The 27,671-nt window shown below is 41.6% G+C and overlaps 1 protein-coding gene across 2 annotated transcripts; it reads left to right on the plus strand.

Moving 5' to 3' along the window:
* Positions 1-25,934, plus strand: hykk.2 (hydroxylysine kinase, tandem duplicate 2). 2 transcript variants are annotated; one of them, XM_057842312.1, is made up of 6 exons: positions 1-131; positions 5,428-5,735; positions 24,567-24,709; positions 25,032-25,212; positions 25,307-25,479; positions 25,615-25,934. In XM_057842312.1, exons 2-6 carry the CDS (start codon positions 5,432-5,434, stop codon positions 25,756-25,758), a joined length of 945 nt encoding a protein of 314 aa, XP_057698295.1. In that variant the 5' UTR covers positions 1-131; positions 5,428-5,431; the 3' UTR covers positions 25,759-25,934. The 2 variants fall into 2 exon arrangements, with proteins under 2 accessions (XP_057698295.1, XP_057698294.1); XM_057842311.1 differs by having other exon boundaries at positions 25,307-25,934.
* Positions 25,935-27,671: the final 1,737 nt, after the last annotated feature.

Genomic DNA, 27,671 nt, shown 5'->3' on the forward strand with positions numbered 1-27,671 from the left:
GAAAAGTGTCTGGCGCAGTAAGTCTCGAAACTGCTTTTCCGATATGGCAACCCTACAGGACAGAACCCGCAGTTCAGCTAACTGCAGGACAACAGAGGCTCTTCGTCAGTCGCCGCGCCGCACACTCTAAGGTAAATTAATACTTTAACCAGGCTTTTCCTTGTAAAATTAGCCGTTATACTTTGCCAATGACATTGCGTTAGGGAGAAGGGATATTTTCTCGGAAAGAGACTTTCTCGTTCACCGTATTTTACTATAGGAACCGTGAACGTAAACACGAATTCCAAAACTTGCTGTCTACTTGCGTGACCATCTGGACTTGGAAAAAGTATCTCATATGCACACCTTTATTTGCTCTCGCGACTTGGTAAAGGCTTTCTGGATGCTTCATGCCCCCGCCACTTTCCCCGTTGTTTTCCAACACTCAACGAGCCACGTTTACTTGTGACTTGTCTAAATATTTCGTACTGCAGATGCAAGTTCTTGAAATTCATGTTGTGCATTGCCGCAGCACTTGATCAACATTCGTGACCAAGTTACTCAAAAATCAACCCCACTGGATAGTGATTTTCGAACAAGTACCTTCAAGTACTTTCTAAAAATTGCTTTGCTTCTACCAAACACAATAATGTCTGAAAATAGTAGACTAAAATAAATAAAAAGCCTGGCTAGTACAAACGTTCATTAACAACGAAGCAGGTTTTATACATACAAAGTATATTTAATATTATCGTTGGCAGGTTTAACAATCTAGACCTCTGAAAGCGGAATGTACAAATGTGCATAATTTAATTTATATATATTTATTATTTAATTATTTTTCTATTAATTATTTTACTATAGTTGTATGTATGTATGTATGTATGTATGTATGTATGTATGTATGTATGTATGTATGTATGTATGTATGTATTTCACATCATATTCACAAAATGTATTTGTTATAAATGTCCAGTATTTGTCATGTAAATTGCCTGTGCAAAAATATTTTGACTGGAAAAAAATTTTCAAGAAGAATTGATTGGTGTCAGTATCGGTATCAATTTTATTACAAGAGAAACTTATCGGAATCTTATCAAATCGATTCGGTTCGATTCCTGGCTACGACTGCCTCTGTCGAAGTGCCCTTGGGCAAGGCACTCAACCCTAATTTGCCCCCAATGGGTGGGCTAGCGCCTTGCATGGCAGCAGTACCATTGGTGTGTGAATGTGTGCGTGAAATGGTAAATGTGTGCTAATGTAAAACGCTTTGGACATGGTAACCATAGATGCACTATTTAAAGGGGAAGTTCAGATTTTTTTACATCAGGCTTATTGTTCGAGTTGGGGGGGGGGGGGGGGTTAAATAGTCAGTGAAGTTGATTTCAAAATATTCCGTATCGTTTGTTAGTCTTCTATTATTCTTCAGGGCTCCGGAGTGGCTATGCTAATGCAAACCAATATGGCCAATTAGCATACTCAAGAAAACAACATATGCACGTAGGAGAATCACCGATGACACATGCAATCAATAGTGTTGGCTATGTTTTCAGGATAAAGTTATTAAAACTTACCATTGCATGTCAATAACTGCAGTAAGAACAGCAACATTGGTAATGCAGTTGCCTTGCAGAGAAGAGAACAAGCTGGCTGCGCGGAGGGATATCACATTGGTCTTTTCACCGTTTTTTTTTTTTTTTTTTTTTTTGTGGCAACGAAGCGACTTCACGCCCCCAAAATGCGGGGAAGAATTGGAGCTGAACAGTTTTCAGAACTCAACAAATGGTTGCAAGTGACCACCAAGACTTTTTACCACTTCTCAACGAAGGTGTTCTTGAAACTTTTTTCTTCGTAGATAAGACCAACTGGAAAAAAATAGGCAGCTGTCAATGAGGTAATTGGATTCCTGCATGCTTTATTTTGTCGCTGGGCAAATATTCGTATACTCTAAGCTTAGTTCTACTTCAGGAAAGCAGCTATATCATCTCAACAGTAATGCATTGTGAGAGTAAAAGCATGTCAATATAAAAAGCAGTAGCAGTATGGCAATTATTTACAAGAATGTGCCTAAATCATCACGCAATATGTCAAAAATTAAAAACATTATAAAACTGACATAGGCAAATGTGTTGAACATAAATTCAAGTATTACTTCATGTATTTCAATTGCCGGTGATTGTCACCTTAGAGCACTTGATTTAAAAACTTGAAGTTACGTAATTTGCGGACTATAAGCCGCTACTTCCCCCCCCTCATTTTGAATCCTGCTGCATATAGTAGAGTGCTGCTTATTTGTTGGGAATATTGAACATGTGTCCAAGCTAGAGTTCTGTAACTTTTTAAAATAATATATATAATTTTTTGATCTATCACATGATGATTTTGGCACTTTCTTTTTTAATCACCCTGTATTATGGTTTTCTTGTTTTAGGCAACTCCGATTGGTGGCATATAGGGTTGTTCTTGAGTGGGCGTTGAAAGGCAAACATCTGGGAAGAGGCCAGCGACGTGTTCTTCCATCGTGTGTCGTCTCCTGTATCCGTGACAAGTGCACTTCTGTCAATTGGAAGTACAATGGTTTTAGGGAAACTGAAGATGCTCTGCAACTGTTCTAAATACAACTCCTACATACCCAGAAACTTTTGATCTTTTAAACCTTCACATTTCACAAATAAGACAATATGTGTGTGTGTGTTTTTTAATTATAGTACATTCAAAAATATCTATTAAAAAAAAAAAGGAAAATGTCAGCCTACTTATTTTTGAAATCTACTGACATGTAAAATGACTTTTTCTTTATCAGGCCTTTTGTTGCCTGCGATGCTTTGGGGAATTGTAGCTGGAGGCTTGAAATAAAAGTCTGGATCAGTAAACTTCACTGATGAATCCTGCGGTCTTTCCAGGACATGCGCCACCAAATTCTGTCAGAATGTCTGCGTTGTTGGCTCGTAACTTCTCCAGGCAACCCATCTTTTTGTTTGCTTTGGAAACTCCAAGCTGTATCTCAAAGTCCCTAATAGAGTAAATTTGATTGAAATATGTACACATAAGAAGGGGAGAGTGCAATTGTTAATGGGACAAATGTTGATAGAGACTACCATCAGCATTCCTCACTTGCTGGCGCCCTTGCCTTCATGGAGTTGAAAACAAAGTGGAGCCTCTTCTTGGTGTACCTTCAGCATCTCCAGGTCGCCTAGAGATCACAGTAAAAAGTAGCTTGTTAGATTTGTCATGATAATATGCCTGTGTTGTAGACACAATCGCATTGTCATGCTCAGCAAAAAAGTTTGGGAATTTATTGATTTGTTAAATCGTATTTAGGAGCGTTGTTCAACGCTTTCCTGAAGACCAACCCGGAGATTACTTCTTAGTTTATTCCTTTATTTATTACAAGCTAGGTAGGTGTCACTTATCTAAGGACATAGAAACGTAACAGTTATCACAGTTTTCTTCTCAATTTTTCATGAAAGTAATAAAGTATTCCAATATCCCCCAGTTCACTCACAATCCTTACTATAAATAACCCTTCAATAACTGATTGCGTGAGGTGTCTGGGGCAAATAGTGAAGGATAAAAAAATATTGTATGATTGACATATTACTTATTTACATACTACCGACTACTCGTCCCAATGAGGAAGCGTCAGAGTACGTGTCTGTGTGTGGGGTTGTGCAAAAAACAGTGGTTGCTCACGCACATAACCTACGAACCATTCGTAAACGGAATCCAACCCCAAGTGGAATGATTTACTGCATTCGGGATGGTGATCTGGAAGTTGACTGTACTGTTCCCCTTGTGTGTGCTAGTGAACACAACTCCATTCAAAATAAATACGGGAGTCGGGAGGTAGAGTCCAAGCTCCAGGTGCTTTATTGTGCTGCACTGTCGCATCCAAAAATGAATCAGTGTGAATAGACGATGCCTTCGAAAGTGCAAACAACACAACCAGCGCTCACCAAACGACGGACTGACGAAAATACTACAAAAATGGCCGCCGCAGTACTTCCTTCCTGTCGAACGGCTTTTAAAATGATAGCAGGAAGGAAAAATGCACTTCGTGAGATATTGGCCAGAACATTGACCATTGTTTCCAATTTAAAAACGCGAACCATAAATATGCATGGTGTTAGTTACAAGCCCCAGTAATGTCATATCCAGCAGAGTAACCCCTTTTAATATAGTTCCTCGTTCATCACAGGCAAGCGGTGGAAACTTTCCTTTGTCCATTTCTTCTGTATGTTTCCACAGCTTCTAAAAGCACATTTCACCATGTTGACGTCCTTCCGTGAACACTCTGCATAGCAGACCGAGGTGAAGACGAGTGGCCATAGCACTCCTCTGTTGTGGTGCCATTACGCTTATGGAAAAATAGTCCCGCAGAAGTAAATGAATTACGGCAGTTTGGTGAGACATTGTTTTGGCTGCAGGGGGTTTTTGAACATCGAGCTGCGTTTTGAATTTATTTGACTATGTTAGATCTGTGAATATCGGTTTTTATCAGCATGCTAATTGGCCATATTGACTTGCATTAGCATAATCACTCCGGAGCCCTGAAGAATAATAGAAGACTAACAAACGATACGGAATATTTTGAAATCAACTCCACTGACCATTTACCCCCCCCCCCCCCCCCCAACTCGAAGAATAAGCCTGAAGTCAAAAAATCTGAACTTCCCCTTTAAGTATTGTCCATTTACCATTTAAAAAAAAAAAAAAAAAAAAAAAAAATTGGAGCATGTTGCTGCGCATTACTGCACAAGACAACGTAAATAAATGTAATTATTGTGCCCAAAAGGAGCAGGTGTTACAGGTCCAGCTGTTGTTGTTTACCTGGTAACAGGTCGAAGGTGGCATAAATGAGACACGTGCTCTCTCCTTGCTGCTCAAATGTGGTCTCTTTATCACTTCATGATGTTCAAAATATTTTTTTTTGATTGAAGCAATTTTTTATGGGATTGAATGATTTAGACCCAAGTGTCCTACCCATTATATGGCCCAAACACAAAACGGATTGCTTCAATCAAAGAAAACATTTTTCAATAAAAAATTGAGTGTTCAAATGCAGATCTTTGAGTCTCAAATATATATATTTTTGCATTCAAAAACTTTTTTTTCTGTGATGTTTTTTTTTTTTTTAATTGAAGTTTTTTTTTTTTTTTTCTTTTAATATGTATTGTTTGTTTGAAGCAAATGTTCCTAATCCGATTACTTGATTATTCAAACTAACTGATAGATTAATCCATCATGAAATATTCGATAGCTGCAGACCTAGGTGAATGTAATCTGAAAGTGCTTCCTCCCTTTTACAGTCGTAAACGTGGAGTATTTTCTGTTTAATTGGTTAAGTGAAGTGCCACTTTTTAGGTCTTCCTCCAGATCATTCCATACAGCCACTCCTCTTCTTGAGATACTCATATACTTACTGTCTGTTGTTTGTGTCGTTAACAGGAATATGGCAGCAAACAACACCAAGCCCAAACTCAGCAAGTCCCAGGCAGCAGAGATCGTTCAGAAACACTACAAGCTGACTCCCACCAATCTTCGTTTTCTGCCCAGCTACGACGACCAGAACATTTATATTGCAACTGTCGAAGGTGGCGAATATTTGCTCAAGATAATGAACACGGTTCACACAAGGGACCCAACCCTGATAGAACTGCAGAGTTACGCAATGAATTTTCTTCACCAAAGTGGACTTCCTACCCAAACAACCCTGAAAACAACCACGGGACAGCTCATGATCCAGGAAGACATTGGTAGGATATCAGCCACTCATCGGTGATGGATGGATGGATGGATGGATGGGTACATAATTATTGGAATTAGATTGTCACAGTAGTAATATTTATATTTATGTAATTATCACATTAAAAAATGTAAGTTGGTTCATCTCATAATCAGATAACTCCCCTTTTCTGAATGAATGATATCGTATTATGCTATTCTTTCTCGCTCTCTCTAAACTAGGGCTGCAGCTGTCGATGATTTTAGTAGTCGATAAATCTGTCAACTACTTGGTTCAAATAATCGAGTAATAGCATCAGGAACATTTAATTCGTTGCAGAATAAATTTTAGGAGATGTAAAACATATGCTTGCTAGGATTGCACTTTCTAAAGAACATTAAATGCGTATACAAAATAAAAATTACAGAGTGTTTTTTCAAACTATGCAGGATTCCACTTTCATTTAAAAACAAAATGCCTGAGCTTGGCCTTAAACGGTATAAAAAAATAAATGAGAACAATTGGCTAACTTGCATAGTAAACGTACGCTAGCTTAAATGCTATGAAATGCAAACTTAATTTTTTTGACAGTGCTTTTAACAAATCGTTAAAACAAATATTTCCACAAAAAATATGAATATAAATCAAATGAATATGAATACACCTATAAACTGAATTACAAATGCATAAAAAACATATTAGCTCAAACAAAAATTTACCTTATGTGGGTCTTAACAGAGAGCAGCTGGATTCAACCATGTTAAATGAGTTACGTCATATTAACTGTTGTCAATAGAGGGCAGTGTATTCACCCAAATCAATAAAACTAAATGCAAATACTTTCAAAATGAACCATTACAAGGCCGCTCCAATTAAATGAATACTTGAAGCAGCAAAATTTGATTCGAAGCTTTTTTTCGAATCAAATTACTCGAGGTAATCGGTTAATCATTGCAGCACTACTCTATACTTCTCTTACAGTGTTATGATAATGACAAAATATTTATTTCATTATATTGTATTAGTTCTCATCATACATATTTACAAGTTGTTGTTTATTCACCTAGCAATGAAAAGAGCGGTGTGAATTGGAAAGTGTCAATAATTGACCTTATATGACTATATCTGAAGTAATATCTTTGTTCACTGCTCTGATTTCCACCACACTCCATTAAATACTGTATCTTTACAAGCGTCATGAGCACGGGACCTTGAACACAGACTAAAAGGGGACCCAAACGCAGAAAGCTAACACAGACCAAAGTAAAAAAAGAGAGGTTTTAATATAAATAAACAAGGTTAAAATAGATTAAATTATGAAAGGTTTAAACAAAGATTGCATAACGTCAAATGCATTCAAAAATAAACAAAAAAATTAGAACATAAAAAATTAAATCAGAAACTAATGTGCAGAATGTAAGGGTGCAAAAATGAACCTAACATTCAGTGATTGTGACAAGAGTGGCACAGCTACTCATAACTGAATCCTACTCAGAAAATGTTTTGTTCTGGTTTGGAGAGTTTTTTTGTTATTTGTTGAGCAATGCTCGTAAACTTTTGATCAGGTGATAAACAGGCAATTTTAGTTTATTTGTTGTTTTTAATACATTTATTTTTCAAAGTGCTTTTTATCACACTCCCCCTTCTTGCATTTGCCTAGGGTTAGGGTTAAAACTAAAGATACACGATAATATCGGTTACCGATAGTTATCGGCCGATAATGGCAATTATGACGTTACACATGTAATCCAGATAAAAAAAAATTCAACTGATAATGGAAGCTGATATTTATATACTTGATTTAAAGTGTCTGCGACACGAAAAACCATGTTTATTTCATAATACACGCGGTATTTTATGCTCCTGAATGATATGGACCGCTTGGATGTGTGTGGAAGCGATCACTATATTTATTTAGTTTTTTTAATCCCGCGCCATGAAAATGAGTGACTTCCAACAACAGTCTCGAGTTGAGAAAGGGCGCTGTGACGTGTACGGATGAAGGCGTCCTTTTCACTATACAGCCGTACTGTTGTATGAGGACTAAGGATTCAGCTGATTTTGCGGATTAATATGTTTGTTTTTCGCATCACGCCAGCCAAACGGCTGCAGAAAAATCTTGCTGTATGAGGGAGAGGCGTGTGCGCCTTTTTGGAGTTTCAAAAGGTTCCCATTCACCGGTGGATATTGGCCAAAACTAGCCCTACTACTGTGGGACCATGGGACTTACGAGGAAGTGAGTAAACATCTTGTTTTGTATTATGTCAAATGCTGGCGAATACAGCGATTACAAAATAAACACTACAAACTTTCTTTAAATAAAGGACTACTTACGTTTGATCATTGATAGGCATGTAAAAAGCTCTCCTCATGCACATTAGCTGCACGTTAGCTGCACAACAACTGCAGCCGCCCTCCTCCGGGGAACGAGCTGTAAATTGCTCTCCGCCGGGCGGTTTGCTGATCGGCGAAGACAATCGACAACCCAGTCGTCATGTCAAATGATCCGGACTGGTGATGTGTGATTTTCCGCTTTGAAGAATTTGAAACGTCACTCGGTTCGGGTTAGCATGTCGGCTAGCTGTCACGCCTCTTGGTTTGTTTACATTCTCCGAAGCCGGGGAAGGGAAATGACATAAGCCCGATTTAGGTAGCATAAAATATCATTTGGGAGGTGCGAAAGTAAAGTTGAAGTCGACAGTTTTGACCATTATGGAGTAATTTTGCCATGTCGTCCTGAATAAGTGCATTTTTATTTTTTCATATTCCATTTAGCACAAGACTGTTATTTGTCATGACCATGCCATTTATTTAGCAATTGGGGAAAAATACTTGGATAAAAAGAATATCCTGTAAAAATATTGAAGTAGAGAGACAGAAACAATGACATTTTGCAGCTCTCTTCGTCGCGTTTTCCTCGTTGTGAATAATTCCCCCTCGACGGGCTGACTGGTCCTTCTCAAGCAATTTATTTAGCTATTGGGGAAAAATACTTGGATAAAAAGAATATCCTGTAAAAATATTGGCGTAGAAAGACTGAAAATATGACATTTTGCGGCTCTCTTCGTTGCATTTTCCTCGTTCTGAATAATTCCCCCTCAATGGGCTGAATAGTAAAACCGGTGAGCCCATTCTCCCGCTGACGACATCCACCTTTTGGGGACGCTAGAGCCCTATAATGGCAGGCGTGGCTAACCGGCAGATTAAAAGACTAATTTCTCGTCATCTGCGCTTTGCCAAATTGTTATATATAATCGAATCGTCTCAAAATATGATTCTAATTCACATACTAATGCTATTAAAGACTTTTTTTCCTCCTGTCGTATGCTCTTTAACCTCCAAATGTGTGCAATTGATGCAGTTTTGTCCCGTTCTGCGCCGGAGCCTCAACTTCTCCTACCTCTGAAGCCCCTGTCGCATGAGTGACGCGTCACACGACATGCTTGAAGCGGTACAAAATGTGCCGTGAGAATCCCAATGTCGCCGATAAGAGCAGCGCATTTTATGTAGGGTCAAAGAATTTCAGCCATCCAAACTTTGAAAAGCACGAAAAAAACAGAGAGCATGTGGCAGTTAAGCAAACTATCGATGTCAGGCAGGACCCCACTCGCCCTATGGACAAGTGGCGGAATAAAGGTAATGAACAGCGACATGCACTGACAAACGTCTTTTTGCTTGCATTTTACAAAGCTAAACATGCACGTTCACTGAGGTCTTATGAGGAGGACATCCCACTTTTAAAAAGGCTTGGAGTTAATGTGGGAGCCGCGTAATGCCCTTTATTTTGAATTGGTGCTTTTATGTTTATTTCTTTACATTTCACTTCAAAGTAATGGCAATTTTGTTGTGCCAGTTGATGTTAATCAAGCATTAATTGTTAATATAATTAATTAAAGTTAATTGGCTCTAAGTAAAGCTTGTCATAAATTTATCTCATCAGGCGGGTCGGCTCTCAAGCTCAATGAGGACCAAGTCACATCTCCGGGTCCTCCTCTGAGAACCTGGGCAAAAAAATTATGTGCACCCCTGCCCTTAGTGCTTACCTGCCTTAAATGAGCTCTTGGCTAAGCACGTGTTCACCAATCTTTGTGAAAAACATGCTGATCACATCAGTTTCACCACGGACATTTGGGCAAGTGATGTCAGTCAAGTAAGCATGCTTTTAGCATGACTGCACAGTGGTTAGATGATAATTTCAAGATACACCAAACCACACCAAACTGCCTGGGTCACACACAGCAGTAGGAGTGGGAACCTCTTGGTATCTCATGATACGATTTGTGGTACAAAGCTAAGGATAACGATGATCTGACGATATGGCAATACAACGATTATCGTAACTTTGGTCAGGAAATCATTCTAGGATATTCTACAAATAACTAATAAACAGAAAAACAGCCTTCTGCTATGAATTGAAATGAGTTTATCACTAAGAAACTTCCAATCCATTTGAACTGGGTGGGTGGCAGCGAATGAACGAATTCGCTGCCATCCTCCCACTTCAAACGGATTTAAGGTTATTTAAGGTCATTTACCTGTTGATTTTCAGTTATGTCTTGTTGATTTTGGGGTATTGTATGGGTCACTTCCTGTTTATTTTGAGTTACAGAACAGGAAGTGACCTGGGAATCACTCAGGAATAGGCAGTGACTCAGACTCAACTGGAAATGACCTGTAAATGCCCTAAAATGAACCGCAAGTGAACTGTAAAAGCCCTGAAAATGGGGCAGAATGACCGTGAATGCTCTGGTTTCGAATGAACGAATGTTCGCAGTCTAAATGGATTGGGCGTCGAGCACTGTTAATGCAGTCTTTGAGTTAACAGACACTACCCAGATAGCAGATCGACATTAATAAGATGTTGGATCAACATTCCGCTGTTGATCTTATATCATTAAATCAACGTCACTTTTGCACCTTCAATTAATGTTGTTTCAATGTTAAATTCCTTACAAAACCTAAACGTCATTTCGATTATCAATAATATTGGAACAACGCTGAATCAGTGTTATGTTTTCGACCAAAACGCCCGCTCATCCATAATTCAATGACTTTTCAGATTTCCCGGTTAATCATAAATCAACTATTTGTCAACATTAGTTCATCAACTATATAAAACAATGTTAACCCAATCATCGCCTGACATACTATAGAACAACGTTGTTTCAACGTCACTTGACGTCAAACATTTTGATGTCAACCATACAGATGATTTTGATGGAAAATCAACGTTTGTTCAATGTCGGTCTGCTATCTGGGTATTATGGTAGAGGATTTTGTTAGCAACTTGTTGGTTCCTTTTTATTTTATTTTTTTTAGACATTGACACCTTTTTAAAACGACATCTCGATTCTTGGCAGGAGCATATTGATACAAAGTATCACGATATATCACCATTTAGATATTTTGTCACACCCCTACACAGCAGAGGCAATAAGTAATGCATTCAATATTATTCTTCGTTAAGAATGGCTTACTTTTAAAGGCACTGTGCATTTAAGTATTTACTTTGTAAGTAGGGTTGTTCCGATCATGTTTTTTTGCTCCCGATCCAATCCCGATCATTTTAGTTTGAGTATTTGCCGATCCCGATATTTCCCGATCCGATTGCTTTTTTTTGCTCCCGATTCAATTCCAATCATTCCCGATAATTTTTCCCGATCATATACATTTTGAGAATGCATTAAGAAAAAAATGAATAAAACTCGGACGAATATATACATTCAACATACAGTACATAAGTACTGTGTTTGTTTATTATGACAATAAATCCTCAAGATGGCATTTACATTATTAACATTCTTTCTCTTAGAGGGATCCACGGATAGAAAGACTTGTGACTTTGTATATTGTGACTAAATATTGCCATCTAGCGGGCCCGCCACAGTCTCGTTCATTGGTGGGAAACACCATCCATCCATCCATCCATCCATCCATTATCTTCCGCTTATTCCGGGGTCGGGTCGCGGGGGCAGCAGCTTCAGCAGGGAAGCCCAAACTTCCCTCTCCCCAGCCACTTCAGCCAGCTCCTCCGGCGGGATTCCAAGACGTTCCCAGGCCAGCCGAGCGACATAGTCTCTCCAGCGTGTCCTGGGTCGACCCCGGGGCCTCCCGCCGGTGGGACATGCCCGGAACACCTCTCCAGGGAGGCGTCCAGGAGGCATCCGACCCAGATGCCCGAGCCACCTCAACTGGCTCCTCTCAACGCGGAGGAGTAGCGGCTCGACACCAAGCCCCTCCCGGATGACCGAGCTTCTCACCCGATCTCTAAGGGAGAGCCCGGACACCCTGCGGAGGAAACTCATTTCGGCCGCTTGTATCCGGGATCTTGTTCTTTCGGTCACGACCCACAGCTCGTGACCATAGGTGAGGGTAGGAACGTAGATCGACCGGTAAATCGAGAGCTTCGCCTTTTGGCTCAGCTCCTTCTTCACCACAACGGACCGGTGCAGAGTCCGCATCACTGCAGACGCTGCACCGATCCGCCTGTCAATCTCCCGCTCCCTCCTACCCTCACTCGTGAACAAGACCCCAAGATACTTAAACTCCTCCACTTGGGGCAGGATCTCATCCCCGACCCGGAGAGGGCATGCCACCCTTTTCCGGCTGAGGACCATGGTCTCGGATTTGGAGGTGCTGATCTTCATCCCAACCGCTTCACACTCGGCTGCAAACCGCCCCAGTGAGAGTTGGAGGTCACGGCTTGATGAAGCCAACAGCACCACATCATCTGCAAAAAGCAGAGATGAGATGCTGAGGCCACCAAACCGGACCCCCTCAACGCTTCGGCTGCGCCTAGAAATTCTGTCCATGAAAATTATGAACAGAATCGGTGACAAAGGGCAGCCTTGGCGGAGTCCAGTCCTCACTGGGAACGAATTCGACTTACTGCCGGCAATGCGGACCAGACTCTGACACTGGTCGTACAGGGACCGAACAGCCCTTACCAAGGGGCTCGGTACCCCGTACTCCCGGAGCACCCTCCACAGGACTCCCCTAGGCACACGGTCGAACGCCTTCTCCAAATCCACAAAACACATGTAGACTGGTTGAGCGAACTCCCATGCACACTCGAGGACCCTGCCGAGGGTGTAGAGCTGGTCCACTGTTCCACGGCCGGGACGAAAACCACACTGCTCCTCCTGAATCCGAGATTCGACTTCCCGACGGACCCTCCTCTCCAGCACCCCTGAATAGACTTTACCGGGGAGGCTGAGGAGTGTGATCCCTCTATAATTGGAACACACCCTCCGGTCCCCCTTTTTAAAAAGGGGGACCACCACCCCGGTCTGCCAATCCAGAGGCACTGTCCCCGATGTCCACGCGATGTTGTAGAGGCGTGTCAGCCATGACAGCCCTACAACATCCAGAGCCTTTAGGAACTCTGGGCGGATCTCATCTATCCCCGGGGCCTTGCCACCGAGGAGCTTACCAACCACCTCAGTGACTTCAACCCCAGAGATTGAAGAGCCCACCTCAGAGTCCCCAGACTCTGCTTCCTCAAAGGAAGGCGTGTCGGTGGAATTGAGGAGGGCTTCGAAGTATTCTCCCCACCGACTCACGACGTCCCGAGTCGAGGTCAGCAGTACACCATCTTCACTATACACAGTGTTAATGGTGCACTGCTTTCCTCTCCTCAGACGCCGGATGGTGGACCAGAATTTCCTCGAAGCCGTCCGGAAGTCGTTTTCCATGGCCTCACCGAACTCCTCCCATGTCCGAGTTTTTTCCTCGGCGACCGCCGAAGCCGCAGTCCGCTTGGTCAGCCGGTACCTGTCAGCTGCCTCCGGAGTCCCACAGGCCAAAAAGGCCCGATAGGCCTCCTTCTTCAGCTTGACGGCATCCCTTACCCCAGGTGTCCACCAGCGGGTTCGGGGATTGCCGCCACGACAGGCACCAACCACCTTACGGCCACAGCTCCGATCGGCCGCCTCAACAATGGAGGTGCGGAACATGGTCCACTCGGACTCAATGTCCCCCCACCTCCCCCGGGACAAGGGAGAAGTTCTGCCGGAGGTGGGTGTTGAAGCCCTTTCTGACAGGGGATTCTGCCAGACGTTCCCAGCAGACCCTCACAATACGTTTGGGCCTGCCAGGTCTGACCAGCATCTTCCCCCACCATCGGAGCCAACACACCACCAGGTGGTGATCAGTTGACAGCTCCGCCCCTCTCTTCACCCGAGTGTCCAAAACATGCGGCCGCAAGTCCGATGACACGATCACAAAGTCGATCATCGAACTGCGGCCTAGGGTGTCCTGGTGCCAAGTGCACATATGGACACCCTTATGTTTGAACATGGTGTTCGTTATGGACAATCCGTGACGAGCACAGAAGTCCAATAACAGAACACCGCTCGGGTTCTGATCGGGGGGGCCGTTCCTCCCAATCACGCCCCTCCAGGTCTCACTGTCATTGCCCACGTGAGCGTTGAAGTCCCCCAGCAGAACGAGGGAGTCCCCAGAGGGGGCACTCTCCAGCACACCCTCCAAGGACTCCAAAAAGGGTGGGTACTCTGAACTGCTGTTTGGTGCATAAGCACAAACAACAGTCAGGACCCGTCCCCCCACCCGAAGGCGGAGGGAGGCTACCCTCTCGTCTACTGGGGTAAACCCCAGCGCACAGGCACCAAGCCGGGGGGCAATAAGTATGCCCACACCTGCTCGGCGCCTCTCACCGTGGGCAACTCCAGAGTGGAAGAGGGTCCAACCCCTCTCGAGAGGACTGGTATCGGAACCCAAACTGTGTGTGGAGGAGAGTCCAACTATATCTAGTTGGAACTTCTCTGCCTCACACACCAGCTCGGGCTCCTTCCCCGCCAGAGAGGTGACATTCCATGTCCCAAGAGTTAGCTTCTGTAGCCGGGGGTCGGACCGCCAAGGCCCCCGCCTTTGGCTGCCGCCCAAATTGCTACGCACCCGACCCCTTTGGCCCTTCCCACAGGTGGTGAGCCCATGGGAAGGCGGACCCACGTTGCCTTTTCGGGCTGTGCCCGGCCGGACCCCATGGGAAAAGGCCCGGCCACCAGACGCTCGCCTTCGAGCCCCACCCCCAGTGTGGGAAACACTGTGTGTGTATATATATATATAACCATGGCACTTCATTGGAACATCCATCTTTTTTGGCAGTCAAATTGAACAAAGGTCTATCTTTTGGGAAAAGGGAATACAGACATTTTTTTTTTGTTTTAAAAGTGTTAAAATGGAGAGTACCATCTTGATAATGAATCAAAACATAGGACAGATTTTACATGGTGGGTGATTACTCATCAATATCACTATCATCAGTGTCATTATCCCATGTGACTCTTTCTGTTTCCTTTGAAATATTTTCACAGTTCTGGCAGTGGCATAAATCTGTACAAAACATTTTTGCAGACAAGAGTGAACATCTTTCAGTCTCACACTTGCTTATCTTGCAACCACAGTGGACTACCTGTAGCACACTATGTGGGGCAGGATTTCAAGTCATCCATTTTACTGTTAATTCATGTCCCATCTATTGCCAATTGGTGAATGGGGCACACTTCATACCAGTCAGAGAATGTCGCATTACTGCTGCTTGGTAGTTTGCCCTTTTGCTGTGTTGGAAGAGGCCATCACTTGTTGGAGGAATGGACAATTCTGGCAAAGCTGATGATGCCATACAGAATGCCTTGTATCTTGCATCGTTGACATTTTTGGTAGTTGACTGCCCATACATATGGCACACATATTTGCTCAATGCCTCAAATGTAGACTGGTCAAGGTTAAAACTACTACCCAGATCTGTAAACGCAGTCAGGTATTCTTGCTGACAAGCAAGAGAAAATGTCTTTGTTTTGCCCTTGCCATGAAAGGCACTGGTCGAGTCACAACCTGTGAATGTATGGATGCCAATGAGGGCTGAACAAACACTTGGGCCAAGAGCTGGTTTTCCAACCAGATGTTGTGCTAGCCATTTGTTCAGTGTCACTTTCTTGGCTTACCTCAGTAGATTTGGTTGCTAATGTAGCCGATGACTGAGGTATCCTTTCTAAAAGTTTGTCTGTTGTTGATAATGTCTCCAAAAAAAAAAAACAAAAAAAAAAACAAAAAAAAAAAACATTTCAGACATGGTGCGCTGGAAAGGGGTGTGAAAAACCAACTGGGGGAAATCACGCTTGAATCTTCTTTTCAGCAAAACCTACCCGAAACAAAGTTAAAAGGAAAGATGAGCACAAGACACACATATTCACATCACACACACCCACATTCACTCTTGCGCTTATATTTCTCATTCACACAAATACAACAAAGAGAACAAAAGTAAACATTCTCTCAAAGCCTTTTTTAGAGACTACATACATTAAAAAAAAATTTTAGTGTGAAGATTCATAATTACCTGTAGTCTGAAGCATCAAGATACTCATGGTTCTTCACGGTGTTCACGAACAACCTTCTTAACTTGTCCATTCTGAGCACTTCTTTGCCAACGATAATCCTTTGACGGACCACTTGCTCACAAAAGAGTTTGTAGCTCTCAGCACAGGGTTGTCTGAAACACACACATACTTAGGATGTGCAAAGAGTAACGCTTTCAATGCTTTGGCTAAAGGCAAGCAGAATACAGGTGACCAGTTGTTGACCAATGCTTTACCTTTGAAATGTGTAATTTTAGCAAAGTGTCAATGGAATAGTGCAATGTAATAACTCACATTTCTTCGTCCCTCGTTGCAGTTTCTGTTGCTGTTGACTTGGTTAGTAACCTGGTGTAATCTCGGTAACAGGATTTATGGTATCGCACCTCCATTGCAACAGTCTTTGTCTTTGATATGTAGAAGGATTGAAGAGTCTTTCTTTTATCTCTGCTGCCTGCAGCAACCGGCCTTTACACAAAAAAAGAATTAAGTATTATAGTATTATATCATAAATAAGTATTATTGTCACATCACCGCTTTTCACAGTATATACGCATCACAGAATTAAAAGTAAAGGGTTTGTTGAGGTTGGTGAGAGTGGGGCGGGGGGGTTGTAGCTGTGATCTATGACTGTGAGGGGCACAGCTAACCCGAGTTTGGTAACAACTGCTGGATTCACTCGATAAATCATTCAGCAGCTTGCATTTTTACTAAGCTATAGCCTTAAAAATTAACTTAACAACAAAGTATTTTCAGTCCATTAATAAATATCGGTCCTATTGTAAATAAAAATGGGCGCGTGTGTGTGAGGCACATACCTGCCGACAATGTCTCTGCTTTGGCGAGATGATCCCGCTGCCGTTTGCCTTCCGATCCCAAACGAGCATACTTTGACACTTTTTTTACAAATGATGCAGATGGCTGGAAGGACAGGGCCAGCAGAAGCGATGGGCAAACCAGAACGGGAACGAAGTTTTTTTCTGGGAGTTTCAGACGCTTCTGCAACTTCGCTCGTACTCGCAGGGGGGTCAGAATGGCTCGCGGCTGCAGATGGCTCTTCCCCAGCACGTGCAGATTTTTTCTCAGCCTTTAACAATTTCTGTTTATCAGTAAAACGCCGGTAGCATGTAGTGTGGAATCCAGCGTCACCAGGAATATTTTCAAAATCCATGTCCACGCAATGTTTGTATATTCCTGCAAGATCCTTGTTAGCGCCGTGAAGACAAAGCCACTTTTTTAAGAAGGTTCTGTACGTGTTCCACCGTTGAAAAGTGAAGTCCAAGACTTCCTCATTCTTCACGGAAAAAAGATGCATATAGCATCGTTTATTTCCCACTTTCTGCGCTCTCTTTTTAACTTTTTTCTCCATTCGCTCTTCTTCGCTCTCCGACGTGGTAGTCGCCATTTTTGATATCTGGTTGTTATGGTGAGGGGAAAGGGGCTACCTGATTGGCTCATGTGACCAAAATCACACCACTCCCGACCTAATGGCACTACGCGCACACCAGAGATCAATGCGCCTCAACGCAAAATACTCCCGGGGTTTCATCACCGTGAACAAAAAATGGGCACGTTTTCAGAGGGTGAACTCCACGGATTCTTACTTAGAACTAATAAATCTATTTTATGAAGAAACAATTATTTAGTGCCCCTGGTAGTGGAGCGAAACTGAACGAAAAGGTAGGTGACCTGACGGCCTATTAATTGCATTAAATATTTTGACGTGATACATTTTTTAAAGAATTAATTACCGCCGTTATCGGGATAAATTTGATAACGCTACCTTAAGCCTAAACTAAAGACTCTGGATGAGTGTAACATATTATGTCTGTAACGTTAAATACAATTAGAAAACGATTTAATTAAAAAAAAAAAAAAATATATATATATATATATATATATATATATATATATATATATATTAAAAAAAGGCATGTCCGATATTTTTTTGCCGATTCTGATACTTTGAAAATGACGTGATCGGGACATCTCTATTTGTAAGTAATCGTTGCCAAAAGCTTACCATTTCACATTGTCAGACAATCTGTCATTGTATGGATGTGGAATTTACTGTTTGTTCACATTTGATGTGGGGAAAAAGTAGCAATTAAATTTTTTTCACGGTAACATTTGCTCCTTTGCATAATTTAAAATTTTATATATGTCTTTTAATATAATTATTGGCTTGACATTATCGGTTATCGGCTGGAAGGAGGAGGAAATTATTGGTTATCGGTATTATTAATTAATGTTAATTGTAGATCATCTTTCCTGGGAGACCTTGCCATCGTTAGCGTCACGAAAGAACGATCCTGAATGGCTTCTTTAGGTGGAAATAGGACTGATATCGCTGCTGCTGCTGCTATGCTCGCTGTGGATAAAGTCCGCCATGTCTTCTGTTCCCTTCTGGGAGTTACATCATACTTTGAGAAGGGACTTATAACAGATGCAAAAAACTAAAACAATGCAAAACATCCTCACATTTCCGCATTAAACTTGTTTTTGACAGTGTTTCCTCTCCACAAGTCACAGTAAGAAATTTGCATTCAGGAAATTGCTGCTGGCGAATGATCTGGTTTAGAGGTAAACTTAACACATCTAAGGTGGATTTCTTTCACGCATGTGTAGTCTGTTGAAATGCAGGATTACCTTGCAGTAGCGCGAGGGTCATAAATACTCCTTAAACGTCAGTGTGGCCAGGTATGATTTTGGTTGAGAAAAAGCCTGAATAAAAATATCTTAAAATCAAAATATTCACCCAAGTGTGAAGTGTGAAGTAGCCTTACTCTTTTGACACCAACATACAACCAGAGCTGAACTGAGAAATTCCTGGACTAGTACATTGACTACTTTATTGGCATCTACCTATTCATTCATTCTCCATATCCAAACCAGGGTTGTAGATGTGCTGTAGCCTATCCCAGCTGACTTTGGGTACACCCTTCACTTGTTTCCAGCCAGTCACCCAGCACTAAAATACAAATAACCGATCACACCTGTCGAAAATTTGGAGTGTTAGATTTTAAATCACTACTTTTTCCCCCTGTGGTGAACACTGTGGCTCTTTATATGTGGATTTTTACATGCTCTCAATCTCTTTTGGTGTAAATATCCCACAATACAATATGAACACCTGCTGTTTATAGTCCGGTGTGGCTCATACAGTATATTTGTAAATGTTATTTGCTTGTCTAATTTGGTGGGTATGGCTGATAGTTAGGTGTACTTTTTAGTCCAAAAATTATGGTATGTTTTTCGAATGTGGTACAAAATCGGAGAAAACGCACATAAAAACAGGGAGAACATGCAAACTCATCACTGGGGCACTGATTGGAACTCGCGAACTTTGTACTGTGAGGCAGTTCAGATCAAAGGTCCCACTGTCTCTGCATCTATTAACCCCTGTATGCTCCTGATAATTCTGTCAACATGATTTGACTTAGAACATAAGTCATTTATTCTTTGGTTAATAGGGGCACCTATTGACCAAAGAATAAAAAGAGGGAAGATCCGATGCAAGCAATGTTAGTAATCTGAAGTGGGGAACCCAGTATTAGGACAAATCATCTGTAAGTACTAAAGAGTCGACATCCTACTTTTTGTCTGGTTGTACCTAGCCATACATCTACCCACTCTGATGTTTGTTAGTCATGCAGAAAATGAAACTGCTATACGGTAGCAGCTGGATAGGCTTGGTGCCGCCCCCGCCAACCAATGGGTGAACAGGCATGGCATGACCTGCAGTCCAAGCAAAGGGGACACTGTCAGCGCCTCAGGACACTCTCAGAGTTCCATTATCAAAACAAATATTTCAAAATAAATAGAAATTAGCAAAGACAATTGCGTATTTCATTACCATTTTCGTAAATATTGACACAGGCAATCCCTAAATTACAATATGTAAAGTTGAAGCTAATTTTGGGCCTATTTTAGTCACGTTATGGGCTTATGCAGGGAATGCGTATGTCCCGTTTCAGCAGGCCTGCAAAAAATATAAAAAAAGGAAAAGATTGTTTCAATTCACACTTCCCAGAGCGCTTTACATAGCGATCTGGCTGGCAGCTACGCCTGGATACTATGTGATGTTAATAAGGCTAGGTTCATACTACAGGTCTTAATGCACAAGTCCGATTTTTTTGTCATATGTTTTTCTGGCATGCCCGTTCAGACTGCCTTGGTCCATTGAGATCGTTCAAGTATCACGCATGCGTACTAATTCGCAGTCTGACACGCGCTGAGCAAGAAGACCCGCATGTGCAGAAGCATCAAAACGAATGACCACACATGCTGGCTGTCATCCGTCATTCCAGGGATATCAAATTTTGCTTTTCAAAAAGAGGACACAAATAACAGACATAAATAATCCTAGTTTAGGCTTATATTCAAAGTTTATATGGCTCGATAGCTTGCACGCATTATCCATGCATGTCACACACACATACAGGAAGTTTGCCCCGACTCTCGGCTGCGTAAGCAATGTTGAAATATTGCTTGTATAGAGCAGAGAGAAAACCAATCATTCTCAGGCTTATCCTCAACCCATTTGTATTTTTTTATGACTGTTGTCAAGCCCGGCCCTTCCCCAAAAGCCGTGTTCAATGCAAGCTAGGCGCTAATAATGCACAGCTACACCGCTACCGTAGCGTCTCACTCGCTCTTTGATGACTTAATGGCTGCATCTACACCGATTTGGGAGACTTGACAGTACAGACCGCTGGCAAGATGTGGCCCAGATCGGATTTAAACCACATATGAAAGTGACCCAGATCGGATTTGAAATGGCCCACTTCTATGCGACTTGTCCCGTTCTGACCGTCAAGTTAATGCCTCACTCGAGTCGGAAAAACATGAAAAACTCGGATTCGTGCATTAAGACCTGTAGTATGAACCTAGCCTAATTGTCTTGGTCAAGTTGAACCTGGAATGACCTGTCATTGCACTTGTTGTAATGAAAAATAAAGAGACTCTGAACTTCGAATTAGTTATTCATTTGCATCAAATGTTTTCACTGTCATCCAAGGTATGTATGTATACTGTATTTGCGCGACCATTGGGTGCACGGTATTGAAAAGTGCAGGCTCAATTTCGGGCGATATTCTTGTATTTAACACACACACAAGGCACACCGTATTGTTGGGCACATAAAAAGCATATGCAAACATACGCTAGCATGCGTATGTAGCGTCAATCTTAATCCACAAATCCATCAAAGTCCTCATCTTCTGTATCCGAATTTAACAGCTGGGCTATGTCTCCATTAAACACGGCCGGGTTCCTCTTGTCATTGTTGGAGTCAGTTTCCTTGCCATGCGTCTCTTCCTCCTTAAAAATGATGCTGGCTTTGGTGAAAGCACGCACAACAGTGCAAACAGACACCTTATCCCAAGCATCCACAATCCATTCGTAAATTGTGGCGTACCCTGCTTGGTGCTGCCTCGGAGTCTTTGTAAAGTTGTGTTGACCATTCGTCATCCATTGCTCACACACCACTCACATCTTGGCTTTGAAAGCCCTGCTTTGCACTAATGCGATTGGAGGTCCTTTGTCAAGCCTCCCGGAATAATGGCAAGCTCAGAGTTCATCAGATGCACTTGGTTTTTCACAGCGTCTGTGAGAATGGTGTGCATGGAGTCACAGATCAACAGGGACGTTGATGCGTTGAAAAAATAAATCTGGTCGCCTGACATAGAGCCACTCTCTCGTTTTCTCCTCGTCCATCCAGCCCTTTTCATTGGCCTACACGATGACTCTATCTGGAAAGTTTTCTAATACCCAGTGCACACCCTCAAACTTTTATATCTAGTGGGTGCACACCCCCTATCATGCGCAACCTTCTCTCTTTAAGGTTCACATGCGGCTCTCACGTGCCCTCTCCATTTTGGAATACATTTTTGACTTTTAGGTGCGACTCATGGTCATGAAAATACGGTATATACGGGTATGACAAAATATCGAAATGGTGATATGTCATGATACTTTGTTCCCAAAAGGTTATCAATATGCTCCTGTCAAGAATTGAGTTATCATTTTAAAAAGGTGTAACCGTTTTAAGAACAAAACAATACATAAAAAAATAACAAGTTGCTACCAAAATCTTCCATTAGAATAGTGTCTCTGTTAACTCAGTGGCTGCCATAGACGGCGCTAGACGCCCGATCCATTTAGACTGGGGGAGGCGAATGAGCATTCGTTCATTTGAAACCAGAGCATTCTCAGGCAGTCCATCCGATTTTCGGGGCATTTACAGTTCAGTTTCTGTTCATTTCAGGGCATTTACAGGCCACTTCCTGTTGAGTTTGAGTCACTGCCTATTCATCTGGGGAGATTCCCGGGTCACTTCCTCTTCTGCAAGCCAATATCAACATGCATTGACCCAGAAGTGCCGCACCATCAACAGGAAGTGACTGAAAATCAACACTGAATGACCTGAAATGCCCCCATATTTAACTCATTGGTTGACCTTGACCACCATGACATCCAATTCTTTTGAAGTGGGAGGGTTGGCACTCTCCCAGTTCCAATGAATTGGACGGCTACTAGTGATATACTCAATTCATTTCACAGCAGAAGGATGAAAAGAGCTTTTTTATGTTCGTTGCTTTCATTCATTTATTCATTTTCCATGCTGCTTTTTCCTCACGAGGGTCGCGGAGGTGCTGGAGCCTATCCCAGCTAACTACGGGCAGTAGGCAAGGTACACTCTGAACAGTTTGCCAGCCAATCGCAGGGCACAAGGAGACATACAACCATTCACGCATACACACGGACAATTTAGAGCAGGGTTCACTAAATCCTGACCTCGGTGCCACTTTTCCTGTCGTGTTTTCCACGTCTCTCTCCCCTAACACACCTGAATCAAATGATTATGTCATCAGCAACCTCTCCAGAAGCCTGATAATGATCCTGATTATTTTGATTCAGGTGTGTTGGAGGAGGGAGACATGGAAAACACGACAGGATATGTGGCACCGAGGTCTGGATTTAGTGAACCCTGATTTTGAGTTTTCAATCAGCCTACCATTCATGTTTTTGGGAGGAAACCGGAGATCCCGGAGAAAACCCACGCAGCCACGGGGAGAACATGCAAACTCCACACAGGAAGGCCGAAGCCCGGGATCGAACCCTTGATCTCAGAACTGTGAGGACGTGCTAACCACTCAGTCACCATGCCGCTATGTTCATTACTTGTATAGTAAAATTTTGTAGAATTATTTCCTCACCCATGTGTCGATTAGTGTTGTATCGCCATACCGTGAGACCATTGTTATCGTGAGCCTTGTATCGCAAATTTTATCGTAAGGTACCTAGAGGTTCCCACTAGGGTTGTTCCGATCATGTTTTTTTGCTCCCGATCATTTTAGTTTGAGTATCTGACGATCCCGATATTTCCTGATCCGATTGCTTTTTTCTTCTTCTCCCGATTCAATTCCAATCATTCCCGATAATTTTTCCCGATCATACACATTTAGGCAATGCATTAAGAAAAAAATGAATAAAACTCGGACGAATATATACATTCAACATACAGTACATAAGTACTCTATTTGTTTATTATGACAATAAATCCTCAAGATGGCATTTACATTATTAACATTCTTTCTGTCAGAGGGATCCACGGATAGAAAGACTTGTAATTCTTAAAGGATAAATGTGACTTTGTATATTGTGACTAAATATTGCCATCTAGTGTATTTGTTGAGCTTTCAGTAAATGATACTGCAGCCATTCAACCCAAATGCATGATGGGAAGTGCAACCATGACTGTGCGTAGGGGCACCAATTGATATATCTTCTCTGCGTTGGGAAAGAACAGGTTTTCAAGAAAATGAGCAACTACCACCTTTCTTCCCCACTTTGCCTCCCACGTCAATTTTAATTGCTGAGAGAGGGAATGTAAGGCTTTAGCCAAATAAAAAAAAAAGGCTCCAATGGCTGTCAAAATTCTCTCTACTCATTATACGCTGCATTTAGCTCTATATATTGGTAAAACGGCGCCTTTATATATTGAACGCGACAATGCGTGAGTGGGTCGTGCAGCGCATTCGTTAATTATTTAACATGATGAATTAAGAAAAAATAATTACCGCCGTTAACGCAATAAATTTGATAGCCCTACTTTAAGCCAAAAGTACTCCGGATGAGTGTAAGACATTTTGTCTGTAACGTTATATACAATTAGAAAACGATTTAAATAAGTGAAAAAAAAAAAAATATATATATATATATATATAAAAAAAAAGGCATGTCCGATATTTTTTTGCCGATTCCAATACTTTGAAAATGATGTGATCGGACCGGATCCATCCCGATCGATCGGGACATCTTTAGTTCCCACCCCCTAATATATACTGTATATATGTGTGTGTGTATGTATCTGTGTGCTCTCTAAAGACATAAAAATATATGTTTTCTTGTCAATCTTTATTTTTGATATTAAAATACATCATATGTTGTAATACTAATTGTTGGATTGTTACATTCGGCAGATTGCGGTTATGGCTTACAGAAGTACCTGGTTCGCCTGTTGACTTATTTGCCAGGAATACCAATTGCCGAGGTCCCACTCTCACCTGAGCTACTCTATCAAGTAGGCCGAATAGCAGCCACAATGGACAACATCCTCCAAAAGGTTCACGTAATTCTTTGGTATAGCGTTTGACTCCGATTTTCTTCTCAAAAAACAAATCATTTTAAAAGAGAGCCCCCCCCCCCAAAAAAAACAAAAAAAAAAACCCACAATCAACAGATGCATGCTTTGTACAAATGTCATACAATTCAGGTTTGAATGTTGCAAGACCAAGTAGTGTGGGTGTCTTTGTGTATGTGTTTTAAAGCTAATTTAGGATATTTTGGAAGAAATTGTGGGGGCAGCTCTACTTCTCGATGGTTTTGCCGATATTGTGCATTAACAAACATTACACTCATATCTCATCCCCACCAACCACATGCAGATGGAACATCCTCAGCTCAATGTGCTGCAGAGGGATGGGTTCATATGGAGTTTATCAAATATTTGCCTTCTGGAGAAATGGTTGAATGTATTAGATGGAGACCCTCTTCTGGAGATTGTGAAATCTGTCCTCCATCAGTTCAAGACCGCTGTGGCCCCAAAATACTCCAGTTTCCGTGAGTGTAAGTATTGTATTAGACTGCATAGATCCTTGAATATATAAATGTAATATTGTTTTGTATGGTTATGCTACGTGTTTCATTTTATATTCTATAGGCCTTATTCATGGAGACTTCAATGATCTCAATGTGCTGGTTCAAGAAAATGAAAAAAATGGCTACAAGATATCTGGTATAATAGACTTTGGGGACTTGAACTTCGGTTGCTATGTCAATGAGTTAGCCGTCACCATCGCGTACATGATGCTGGAGCACCCTAACCCCTTAGAGGTGGGTGGACCTATCCTAGCAGGCTGGGAAAGCATTTTTCCTCTCAATGCAGCTGAGAGAGACTGCCTCTTCTGGTTGGTCTTGTCACGCCTCTGCCAGTCAATAGTGCTTGCTCGTGTGTCTGTGACTTTGCAGCCTGAAAATGAAGAGTATCTGATGTGTTCATCCAAGAAAGGCATTCCACTTTTACGCAAACTCTTTGAAATAGGAAAAGAACAAGTGGAAAAAGTGTGGGTCAAAAGTGCTGCGGAGTTCCGTGATTCACAACCCTCCAGTTGAATTGCACCCTGGACTGTTAATGACCAAACTATGTTAAACCTAATATTTGTGATGATAAATTAGTCTCACATTCTGCAGGTATCCAATTGAATTGAAATCTTTAGTTTTCTAGGTAATTAGTCTTGTAGGTTTATTTTTTTCCATGAACAATAAAGACATACGGAACCTAATAGAAATTTCATGTCAATTGCAATCGTTTTTTCCCTTCATGAAATAAACAACCTAATATTTTCATGAACAATTAGGATGATGTGCGTTTAGCTTGCTTTTTTTTGCTAACTTGTGAAAAATTGTTAATTTTCTCAGAATATGTAAAGATGGGCCTAAGGCATGACAGAGTGGACAAGTTGAGGAAGGTCTTTGAATTAATCAAAGAAAAATTATGTTACCTACAGTACAAGTCATGATACCAACAGATAATTCTGTGTACTTTTCTAATGGAACTTGCTTATATCATGGCAGTGCAGACACTTACTTTCACACTGTGCCCTTCGACCTCTCTGATGACACCTGGTTATGCTTCATTGTTATAATTAATGACGCACCACTTTCTAATGTATTTCACCTCCGTGATTTCTGGTCTTAAAGTATTATCTGATAGCTTTCCACATGCTGCGGACTCGTTGGATAAAACAGCTAGACCAAGGGTGGGCAAACCGATCCTCAAGGGCCGTAGTGGGTCCTGGTCTTTGTACCATTTCGTCTTTCTTCGCAGTAAGACAAAAAGCGGTAAACATCACAATTATCAACGTGGCAAACTAGAAATAGCTCAACTAAACTGAAAACATCACGAAATTAAATTGCTACTGGATCATAGCACTGACGAAGTGACAGTCCATCATTCATCTTGGAAATGTGTGGTTTATTTTGTCACGATACCAACCAAAAATGACATAATGTCCGGGTTATAAAATCCCGGCCTTCCCGACAAAGAGAGCCGAGTCGCCAAGATGGCACACGTCGTCTGAAAGTGTCCATCCCGGGTAATTCCTGGTAGATCTAACCAGTGGCGGAGCTAGACTTTTATTCTTGGGGTGGCCAGGGGGTGGCCGAGGCTATTTCAGGGGGTCCACAGACTATAACAATACATTTGTTTCTTGACTTATCAATTGCAATCAGAGTGTCAAATGTTGAAATGTACATACTAAGCACACAGGTGATGAGATTTATGTATATAATTTGTTTATTAACTTGATAATAACTATTTTTTAAAAAATGGTGAAAATGCACCAACACATTCACAGTTACTCATACGACCCCCCCCCCCTTCTCTCTTATCAACATCTTAACGATGTAAAAAATGTAAAACACAACTTGGTAACAACTTTTCAATCAGTCATTAATAACAACTATTTTTACAAAAGTAGTGAAAATGCAACAACATATTAATAGTTACTCACACACACAGCAGGCCCGGTGTTAACAGGTGTTGTACCGAAAAATAGCCGTCCTGCGTAAAATGTCCCCCCTGACAGGAACGCTCATTTATAACGCTTTATTGAGGTGAAAACATCAAATGTTTTCATGGACGCATTACAGCAATGGATTTAGGACTGTAAAATCAGTTTTAAATAAATAAATTAGACCAAATACTAGTACTTTATTTTAGTAACAAATCGTGGACTGGGCCACATAACCCATCTTTGAACAGAAATTTATTTGTCTACAGGTTTTCACGACCATATCTCAATGACAATCACACAGGTATGACATTTATTAGTTCAAGCTAAGTAAAATAATACATATATTCACGGTACAAGAAAATCGTTTTCATGTCCATCGATTGGTAAGAAAAAGCTGTACGAGTGACGTGTGGGCGCTCAATAATAAAATAAATAAACAAATAAATCAAATAAACGCTCAAAAAAACGTTATAAATAAGTGTTCCCGTCAGGGGGGACATTTCACGCGGG

This window comes from Corythoichthys intestinalis, chromosome 7 (genome assembly GCF_030265065.1).
Source record: "Corythoichthys intestinalis isolate RoL2023-P3 chromosome 7, ASM3026506v1, whole genome shotgun sequence".
Classification (NCBI taxonomy): Eukaryota; Metazoa; Chordata; class Actinopteri; order Syngnathiformes; family Syngnathidae; genus Corythoichthys; species Corythoichthys intestinalis.

Bases quoted from the DNA above. Each gene is read 5' to 3' on its own strand.
- hykk.2 (XM_057842311.1), top strand. From the start codon at position 5,432: ATGGCAGCAAACAACACCAAGCCCAAACTCAGCAAGTCCCAGGCAGCA. The intron at 5,736-24,566 runs GTAGGATATCAG...TACATTCGGCAG, and splicing joins CATGATCCAGGAAGACATTG to ATTGCGGTTATGGCTTACAG. The intron at 25,213-25,306 runs GTAAGTATTGTA...TATATTCTATAG, and splicing joins ATACTCCAGTTTCCGTGAGT to GCCTTATTCATGGAGACTTC.